This window comes from Nannochloropsis gaditana (genome assembly GCF_000240725.1).
Source record: "Nannochloropsis gaditana CCMP526 unplaced genomic scaffold scaffold031, whole genome shotgun sequence".
Lineage (NCBI taxonomy): Eukaryota > Eustigmatophyceae > Eustigmatales > Monodopsidaceae > Microchloropsis > Microchloropsis gaditana.
Genome location: NW_005803922.1, coordinates 81,360 through 92,023, shown reverse-complemented (window position 1 = coordinate 92,023; position 10,664 = coordinate 81,360). Strand labels below are relative to the sequence as shown.

Below are 10,664 nucleotides of genomic sequence, written 5' to 3'. Positions count from 1 at the left end.
GGGAGAGAAATGGAACGGGTCCCGAGAGCACTTACTTGGAAAGGAGGATGGCCGTGCTGAACGCCCGGCGGTTGTGTCTGCCCAGTCGGGTCAAGGATGAATTAGATAAGATCCAGACCGTCAACAAGGAATCTCTCATGAAAGTGCCACCACCCTTCCACCCCAAGGAGTCCCGTAAAGCCCCACAAGACACCCTCCCAACGCTCTCTCCTTCCCCTTCTCCAGACGACACTCCTGCCTCTTGTCCGTTGCCCGGCTCCTTGCGCCCTTCCCTATCTACCCCACCTTCACAGCTACCCACCCAATCTCCCCTGAAGCCTCCGCGAAGACGACCTTCCGATTCCATTTTCCTCCCCAGTACACACGAGCCGGAGCAAAACGAAAGAGTCAAGCCCACGCAAGAGGAGGCATTCGACGAAGTGCATCGTCAAGGCATGAAAGGCAAAGATAATTTCGTTTTTCGTCCCAAAGATGATGATCGCCGCCAGGATGATGAAGAAAGGATAGGTTTAGATTTGTCAACAAGTCATCTATGCGGCTCGGTCGAGGTCTCTGAAGAAGGCAGTCCCTTTTCCGCTCCCAACTCCATTATTTCCTCCATAGAGCAGGAAGTGGATAAAGCTGTCTCGATCGGTGGGTCGGAAGCGGCCCTCAACAATGGCACTAACGGGCATGACGCCGTCGACTCCGAGGAGGAGGAGATAATGACAATTTTAGAGGAAGAAGACGAAGAATCAGATGTTCAGTTATCAGGGATGGATAAGAATGGGACATGAGTGAGTCACATAGAGAGATCTTGTACTAAATGGGTTGACAAAAACGTAAGCGTGAAATATAACGAATTGCTGCACAGCACACATATTCCGTCCCGCGCGTTTGCTACGTGACTCGGGTACAGTAAGATTATTCTGATATTCAACATAAAAAACAACAAGATGAACGTTATCACATGTCATCCACTCTACAGTGTAGTATGACAAAAAAGAATTGATGTCTTTTCAACAAGAATGGTAAACGCGTCTTTTAGATTGGTGGGGGGTGGGGAGGTTAGAAAGCAAAAAAAGCGACTCGACACGTACTCCTGCCAATTTGCAGTGACTCACGCACACGAATTCGGCTTTTCCTCCAATAAAGCGCGCGCAACCAACAGTCACAGGTGTAATTTGCGCGCGTGATCGTCCCGTTAACTCTTCATACCAATCAGTGGGCCCTTTCAATTCCTGTACGGATGCTCCGCTGGCTGGTCCTTCTGCCCACAAGGACAAGACGAGCAGTCCCATGCCCACTCCGATCAGTACATCAAGGGATTGCATGTGCGGTAGACGAAGGAAGAAGCCAATCAAACGTCCTCCTTTGCTGCTTGGCTTTGGCAGCCATCTCCTCAGGAACGCTCTCGTCACAAAATGAAGCGGACTCCAAATCTCGGCCGGAATCGCCCGCTTTCTCGGCCGAGTTTATAATACATGGGCGTCGACTTAACGTCCTTCTTAGCCCCTGGCTTTCTACCATTGCTGAGGATGGCCCCGCTTCAACAAACATGGACGCAGCACAGCATCGTAGACGGGACCTGACGAGTTCTTTGGCAACTCGACGAAGCGCCAAGTACGTCATCGTGGGTATGGGGGTCACGGGCTCTGCCGCTCTGCAGGCGCTCTTGGAATGTGAGCCGGATGCCGATATCACTGTCGTAGAAAGAGGGACGCAATCGGCTGACTTTGAAGAGCCGCAAGGAGGACGGGACAGGGCTCGGAAGAAAGAGAAAGGCGGAGGTCTTGGGGGCTTCTTGCGCCGAGGCCACCAGGGGAAACCTAGCGTCAAATACCTGTGGGGCACGACCGTGAATTCGCTGGACGCAGACGGCAGGATCCTCTCACTCTCGGACGGCTCCACACTGAGGTTTGAGAAATGTTTGCTGGCAGTGGGAGAGGGCCCTGTGCGGGTGCCGCCCAGGTATGTGGAGAGGGATATCGCGGGGCGCGTCACCCCCTTGCACAGAGCCGAGGACAGGCGGGTCTTGGGCCGGTCAGTGGCCCAAGGGCACCACGTGACCGTGGTCGGCTCCAATTGGGCCAGCGTCGAGCTGGCGAGCTTTTTGAGCGACGTGGGCCGGCGGCACGGCTGGGGGAGGAGCAGCGTCACCTTGGTCTTCCCGGAGTCCACTCCCCTGGCCAAGGAGCTGCCTCGGTACCTGTCGGGTCTCCTGATGCGGCGCTTGGAGCGCCGGGGCGTGGAGGTCATCCCCCACACCAGCGTCAAGTACATTGGAAGGGCCATGGCGTACGAGGTGCAGGCACTCCGTCCGTCCCAGCCCTGGTCTCCTCCCTTCGACCCCGAGGAAGACACGGGGGAGGGGCCCAGGCGTAAACCCACCGCCAACAACCGCCCTACAGAGGAGCAGGAGCCCATGGCCTCCTTTGACCCCATTCGGGTCTACTTGACAAGCAAATTCGCGAGCCTGGATTCGACTGCCCTCCTCACCGACCATGTGGTTGTCGGGGGCTCGTCGTCGCAGGGCCGGCTCCCCACCTTCGATTTCGAGGGCCATCCTTTGGAGGCGGACGCTAAGACCGGCGCCATCGTCGTTTCCCACGAGCTCCAGGCGTCCAGCAGTGTCTTCGTGGCCGGGGATGCGGCCCATTTCCCTTGCACGGACCTGGGAAAGCGGGTGAACGTCCGCTCCGCCGACCACGCCTATCACTCCGGGTGGGTGGCGGGGATGAACATGACGGGCCGAGGGGTCCGCTATCAGCATCTCCCTCTCTTCTTTGGTGCGATCCCCCGTTTGGGCGTCCGAGCGGCTTGGGTGGGGCAATGCGACGGCAGCGCCGAGACGCATGGGTTCTGGTGGAAGGAAGGCGGGAAAGCCAACGGGAGCGGGGGCACCGGGATGGCGCGAAAACGGACACGCATGGGGGAGGATGCGCCTCCGTCCACGTCAATCTCGGCCGAGGAGGAAAAAGGGCTGTCGGAGAGGGTCAAGGGTGCCTTCCAAAGCCTCCTGGGTGGCGAAAAGGACCCGAAGGGTGTGGTGGATAACACCAGTTCGGCCTTGGCAGCCGTCGGGATCGGGACCACAGGGTGGGGTGGCGACAGTAACACGGGCCGGAGAGTTGGTATCTACAGGCGGACGACCACGGACAGGGAGTTGGGGGATTTGGACGCGGTGGTGGAGGCGGAAATGGAGAGCGAGGCCTTGGCCAGGGCGGGGGGCGGGAAGAACTTCACCCCGGTGAACGGGACTGGGATCGTCTTTTTTGTGGACCCGGACGGGACGGTTCGTGGCATACTGGGGTGGGGGCTCCCACCACCTTCGACTGCAGGTGAGAAGGGGGACCAATCCGAGAGTGAGGTGCCTTCACCGTCGTGGTCTCGGACCGGCGGGGTAGGGCAGATAGACAACGTCTTGGGCGGCGTGATTGAGCGGGCCCGCACGGCGGTGGGGGATGGACTGCGGTCGGGAACCACTTTCAAATATGACATGAACAGCCGTCAGGACACCGTGTCGGCCTTGCGGGCGTTGGCGTTTGAGATCATAGGTCCCGAGGCATTGGAACAATTGGGGCCCAAAGCGCCCTTGTACACGTACAACAGCGCCAAGCTCTTGTCAAACACAGCGGACGATACTTTGTTCCGCATAAATAATAACAGCAGATCCTCTGCTGATTTGATGGAGGAGGCCTACGAAGCCGCCGTCAAAGGCCACATGCAGCCCACTCCGGGCACAAATACGGTGCCTTTTCCCTTCAACCGTTCGTAATTGACGGTAAATGAGTAAATAGAATCTGTCATGTGCATTCGACGAACAAGTGAAATCATGCACTAAATCTTGTTCTCTTTATCTTGCTTGTCGTTTCTTTGAAACTGCATCTCCTTTTGCTTGGTAAGTGCCGCGTTTGTTATTTTCTAATGTCAGAAAGTTACGAGGCTCGCCAAGTCCACCACCGTCGGTTTTACGGCTTCATAGCCTTGCCGTGTTCTTGCGTGGCAACCCTTAAATCTTATGGTGGAGCATGGAGACGTGTTCCACCCTTTGAAAATAGCATCTTCACGTTCAAAGTCATGCACCCTGTCTCTGCATTGACCAGAGCTGCATAGCCCTCGCATGAGCCGCTCTGCCGCGACTTTCTGCCCAGTCATAGACGAGGACACAGTCCTGCTACTATTTTGCGACGCGGTCGAAGAAATGGGATACCGTCGCCTCGATTTCTGATGTGCCCGGTGGGTCTTCTTGCTTTCGTCCGAAAGGAGGGTAGCAAGTAACGCGTCCAAGCTCGCTTCAGCTTTCCTTGGCTGCCAGCAGGAAGACTCACTACTTGATGTTTCAGTTGACATGCTTTTATCGTCACCTTTCTCATCCTCATTCTTTGACGTACACTTCTCACCGTCATGCTCATTTCCGCTACGTTCTTTATTCATGGCCTGACATCGCCCCACGCCTGTTGTGGAGGAACATTCTGATGGACAGGGGTCTTCAGTCGACGGAAGGCTGGGATCAGAATGCTTGATGGAAGCTAGCTTGCCGCGCAAAAGCTTATTCTCCCTCTCCCACACGAACTGCATCAAGTGAGCATATATGTCGACGGCACCATCAGGAACAGGATATATTCGCTCAAAACTCTTCAAAATCGCACCCTCGTCCATTGAAGGGGGAACTCTGTTATTGGATGCAAAATTCTCGCTTTTGTTCCCGACATGTGTATACGATGAATTCTCGGAAAGATTGGAGGGAGTGGGCGAGGAATCCATAGATGGGTAAGACGATGAAGACAAGGAAGACACCGAGGATGCAGGGCGTGAAGTTTGCACTTCATCAGTCTCAGCAGAATCATCGACGATACTTGAGGGAGAGGCACTGTGAGGCTGGAATATGGAGACTCCTTGACCACTGAAATGTTTGGTCAGGCGCCTCAGCAACGAGGCCTCACGGCCTTTATTCTTATCCATAAGCTCAGAAACCATATGCATGCGATCTGGGGCATGTTCTTGAAATAAGCGCTCGATTCTTCGCCGTGTTTGTAGAACCACGTTACCCTCGTCTAGGAAAGCGTGCAGGCGGGCTTCCGTACGGTACCGATGTCGCAAAAGGCGTTCGGCAGCCTGAGCTTTCCGGTACTCTTCGAACGATTGTTGATCGGAGGCTTTGGCTTGAATGATCTTCAAAGTCTGCTCTATCAGGTCACGCTTCACTTGCACGTCCACGGGCGAGTCCGTTGCAAAGCTGGGTAGGGTATTGACTTCGATAAGCCAAGGTTTCAGTCTTTGGTCGATCAATACGTCGACGCCCAGGATTTCAAACGCCCGTGACCCATTTACGTCGTTCTTCGAGGAGGGACTACGCCAATTCTGTTTTTCGCCGGTAGAATCTTTGCCGAAAACTGCCTTGTAGTCGCGAACTAATGTGGGCAATATTGAAATCACTGTCTTCACGCACAGCTCGCCCATTAGTTGCCACAGACGACGTCCCGCGGCTTCACCGTACCTCTCCTCTATCCATTTCAGGAACCATTTAAGGCTGCGTTTACTCCCTGTCTCATTTTGTGTCCCTGTCAGACCATTCTGTTCCTTGACATCCCCCAGCGCGTAATTGTCGGAGAATCGATTGATAGCAGCATTTGTCAAATGCATGAATTTGTCTTTCATATTTCTATTATTCGGTCGCGAGTACTCGACCGTGCAAAGCCGTACCAATCCATCACTATACTTATACATACACAGCGGCTGGCAACGCGTGACCAATACATACATGCGAATATCAAATTTGAAGTCGTCTATTAGCAGAGGTCGGTTGATGTAGACCTGCGCGACTTGTGGTTCAAATAAGGTAATAGGTTCGAGCGATTTGCTAAGAAATATTCCCCGACCTTTCGAACTATTTTCTGGTTTAATGATGTATGTGGTTCCCCGGCCAGCCTGGCCTTCACCATCAAATTCTGCACGAAAGTCTTTGGCATCTTGTGGCAAGACCCAAGTCTTGGGATAATACGCATATTCTTTCGGAAATCGACGCTGCATTTTGCCTAAATTTTGGGCCAAGCGATTCTTACGAGAAATATGGCTCATACCTGGAAAATGGTTAATCCGTTGCCACGGCGCTAAACGACTGAAACGTTCTGTAATCGTGGACACATCTAGCCAATAAATGTTTGACTGATCGTCCTCGTGAGCGATGACCCGCATGTTGCAAGACTTCGCCGCCTCTACTACAACATTATACCGGCTATCTACAGCACAAAATGTGACGCTCTGATGAGAATGCGGGAGCATCTTGCCATTGGCGCTGTGGCGGATTGCAGCGGTAGAGGCACGAAATGGAATTTCTTCGTTATCGGTAGAAATCGACTGAGGCAGAGGCGGCATTATTTGCTACCATGTGTGTAGTTGGAAATTATTCGAATTATAGAACCTGAAGTGTGAGAAATTCAATTGTTCACGAAAAAAAGCGTAATTATACACGCCCGAAATAAGCACTCAAACGAAACGGTTCTCCTATAACGGCTGGCGAACCAACGGCTTTTCGCTTGTTGACTATTGTCATTATTATTGGGTGACAAGCGTGCCATGTTCTGATAGAATATTTCCATAACATAAGGATAAATTAACAATGATGCCAGGGGTAGAAACGATAAGAAAACGTAACTGACCATTCCAGCGGGCCTAACAATCGCTAGGCTTCAGCCTCCATTGCAGGCGGACACGGATGTCGACTTCACATGGCGAAGTCTACGGTCTGAATATTGAGAATTTGAAATGACGCTTTGTTAATCTGAAATGACCTTCCATGGTACGATAGCTGGCTTTTGTGCAAGATGCGTACATGTTAGTACATTCATCGGTTGTCGCTAGCATAGTGATATGTTCATCCATCTGCGCCAGCTCTGCACACATTGTTGACCTTTCCACATTTTTTCTTTCCTGTCTCCGCTTTAAACCAGCAGCCCTTTATGCAATTTGATTCGAGTACAGTCCCTATAATCTCCGTTATTAGTTTTTGTGCTGTATCGATTTCATCTTAGTGTCGATTTTGACGATGGTCGTCTCCCGAGAGGCTCAAAGTAATTAGACAAATGCGTCGTCGCTTCCCGTGAGGCTCACGGCATCCAGTACAAACTACTTTCAAACATCTAAAACGCTGCTCCTTCTACATTGAGACCACCTCTCATCAGCATCGCATTGCGTGTAGCCCACAGGTCAACCGTATACTTTATCGTACGATGCCACATCCGTGATTGCCGTATATTCCGAAGCATGACGTCACCCATTCAGACACGAGAGGCAAGTTAGGGAGCGCTTTCATGCATCGCCTGGTTCCAGTTTTCTCAGCTGCTTTTCATTCAAAGCCTTCGTGTCCTATACTGTCTCTTCATGAAACGCGAGGTAGGAGTCAACTTCTAGTTTGTGTGCACCGTTATTCCTCCTGTCCGTCCCTTTCTCCCTCCCTCCCCAGAATTTCGAACCCTTTTTTTGCTCGGCACGTCACTTTCACTGCCTTCCTCATCCATGAAATCCTCCTGGTCCTCCTCATCCCCCTCCTCTTCTTCAACCCCCACGCCTTCCTCCCCGTCTCTCCTCGTGTGAAGCACTGGCGCTTTCTTTCTCGGCTTTCCGCCTCCCCCTGCCCCTGTATCTGACTCAAGCGCCTCTTCCTCACTTTGCAGCTCCCTGACAAATTCCAGCGCCGTTTCCTTGTCCAGTATATCGATATTGGAGACCTTATTCTGGTGGCTGATCCCATAACATCGATCCGCAACACGCACCATTTCCGGACGGAAGGTGCTAGTGATAAACTGGGCCGGGTTCGTCTCCGAATGCGCCTGTCGATTGATCAACGCAGCGACGGCCGCGCGATACGTGGAATCGAGGGCTTGATCGACTTCGTCGAAGAGGTAAAAGGGCGCAGGATCGCACCGTTGGATGGCAAAAATCAAAGCCAGGGCGACCAAAGCCTTCTGCCCGCCAGAAAGCTGCTGCATCAGGTGCCTATCCCCCGTCCCCGTGAATGAGACCTGTATTTGGATTCCCGCAAACTGGGACACTTTAAGAGGAGGCTCTGCAGATTTTCCTTTCCGTTGCTGCTTCCCTTTGGACCCGCCATCAGCCGCTAGACCCTCCTCCTCCGGCCCCTCGTCCTGATCGTCCTCGTCGTCCTTTCCAACCTCCTCTGTCTCCTCATTAATGTCCTGGGTAGTATCGGCTGTCGTTTTCATCACCATCCGCCCGTAGCCATTAGGAACAAGCTCCTGTTATGCGAAAGGATATGTGGACAAAGAGAATAGGAGGGGAACAAAAGGGAGGGGTAGGAACGTGAAGGCTTGTCACCCTCAAGCCGCCGACATCATAAAAATGGTCCACAAGCATTCCCTCCTTCCCCCCGATTCTCCGTAACTGGTTTCAATGTCTTTGTCGGTGACCTTTTCTCTCGTCTTTCCCCTTCCCCTCGTCCATGCTAAAACTTTACCTTGAAGACGTCCGCAAAATGCTTGGACACGCCCCGGAAGGTTCGGATGATGGCCTGGGGGGAAGTCAAAGATAAATGGCCGGTGACAATCGGGAGACCATTCGGAAGATTCCATCCAAATTGGATCGACAACGCTGTTTTCACTGCATATTACCGCAAGAATACACCAAGGATACTGTCACCCCTCACACGCATTTCTCCACCTCGAGCTGCCTTTCTCTCACTTCATCGTGGCGCCCATATTCCCTTCTCGTCATACTTAATTCCTCACCTCATCTTTTTGACGATCTAAGTTGGTAATCAAGCCTTCAATGGCCTTGGCCCCTTCGTCCAGCTCCGCCTTGCGCATGAGCAGCTCCTCTCGCTGCTCCGAAAAGTTGACATACTGGTCCAGGGCCTTCTTGTTCACATGGCTGCCAAGATGTGGGAAGGGGGGTAAGGGGTGTGATGGATTCATCCTATCCCTTCACAAGGTCGGAGGACCGACCCAAGGCCAACTCAACTACCAGGCAGCCGGGTCAAACACGAGGGAGGATGAGATGGAGAAGGGACAAGCAATGGGACAGCTCACCTGTACTGCTTCAGTTCCTCATTGCATTCGTGCAAGCGCCTGTATAGTTGTTTGATACCCAGGGTCTTGTACAACTCGAGCTCGGCCGCCGGGAGCGACCCCAGCTCTTGGATTTTCTTCAAGGAGGCATCTCGCTTTTGCATGGCCATGGACCGCTTGTTCAGCAGCTTTTCCTGCGCTTTGGCCACCTCTGCCACCAATTCTTTCAAGGACGCTTCTCCGGCTCGTTCCTCCTCCGCCTGGGCTTTCAAGGTGCGTTCTTCCTCCTTCTCCTCCTCGCTGGCCGCGTCCATGGCCGCAAGTCGCCCTTCCACGTCCTTCACTCGCGCGGCCCATACCTCCACTTCTTTTTTCTTCATCGCCAACAAACGTCGGTTCTCTACCATGGCCACTTTTTCCACGTGGGCAGTTCCCCCATGCTCCGGCCACAAACATTCCAGAAGCTTCTCTTTGGTCCGGACCAGGTTCTCGTTCAATCGGTAGGTCAGGCGCGACCGCGCCGAGGCCTTGGCTTGAAGTGCTTCCGTGGCCACTTTAAGCTCCTGCGCAAGGATGGGAAGACGAATCTCGATCTCACGCAGAGTGCGAGTATCGGCAGCAGACAGCTTGGAGTCCAATGGGGTTCCCAGTTCGCTAGCCCATACTTCGAGCTGACGACGCATGTCCGCCAAGGATTGTTCCTCCATAGGTAGGGACTCCTCGATTTTGGCAATGTGCGCCACGAGCATCTCGATACGTTGCTTCCCTGCACGCATTTCACGGGACAGGGTATCGACCTCATCTTGGAGCCGGCTCGCATCGCGCTGGAAAGAAAGAAAAATGAGAGGACGAGACGATGAACTTCAAAATCGCAAACATTTACAAATGATATATCGTTGGCAAGCCTGGATCCCCACACAAGCTCTTCATGCTCCTCGTTGCTCGCCTCTTTACCTCTTTCTTCTGCATTTCCGCCAAAAGCCGCGACATGGCCGTGTCCAGTTCCTGATGTGCCTTCTCCTCTTCTTGCAAGGCCTCCGTCACGGGCCGTAGCTCCGCCTTGGCGGCCCGAATGGCAAGGACTTGGGCAAACTTGGAGTTCCTTTCGTCGTGATAACCCCCTTGCATGGACCCTTTCCGACTCGCCTCGTCCCCGTCCAGGGTGATCGCATCCATGCCTGCCGTCTCACTGAATCGCGCGGCTACCTCCAAGTCACGGGCCAAAAGTTTCAACCCAAAAATCTGCCGCATGGCTTTGTCCACATGTCTTGGATATGTGAGTGCCGCGCTTAACAAAGGGACGACATCGGCCGAGTCCGGGTATGAGGAGACCGGCTTGACCCGCAGACGGTTCAACGGCATGAAACACACCCGACCTCCTCCCCCGCCTCGCTCCTCCTCGAGCCGTTTCATCAGCTTGGCCGCCGTCTCGTCTGTGTCCACTACCACGTTGAACAAACTGTTGCCCGCCGCCACCTCTACGGCTTGCCGGAACTTGGGATCCTTGAGCTCCAACAGAGAGTACACGGGTCCATAACACCCTGAGATCCTTTCCTCCTCCGCCAGGCGCGCCACCGTCTCCAGGCCCAGGGCAATGTGCTTGGGCATGGCAAACCGCAGCGTCTGCTCCGCCTTGCGAATGTTGTCTTCCAAACGCGA

At 53.5% G+C, this 10,664-nt stretch overlaps 1 protein-coding gene across 1 annotated transcript; it reads left to right on the top strand.

Moving 5' to 3' along the window:
• Positions 1-1,369: 1,369 nt before the first annotated feature.
• Positions 1,370-2,662, top strand: NGA_2027410 (apoptosis-inducing mitochondrion-associated 1; the record flags this gene model as incomplete). The annotated part of the gene is made up of 1 exon (XM_005856156.1): positions 1,370-2,662. A coding segment is annotated over one exon (1,293 nt), but the record flags the coding sequence as incomplete, so codon positions are not given.
• Between the last annotated feature and the right edge of the window lie 8,002 nt (positions 2,663-10,664).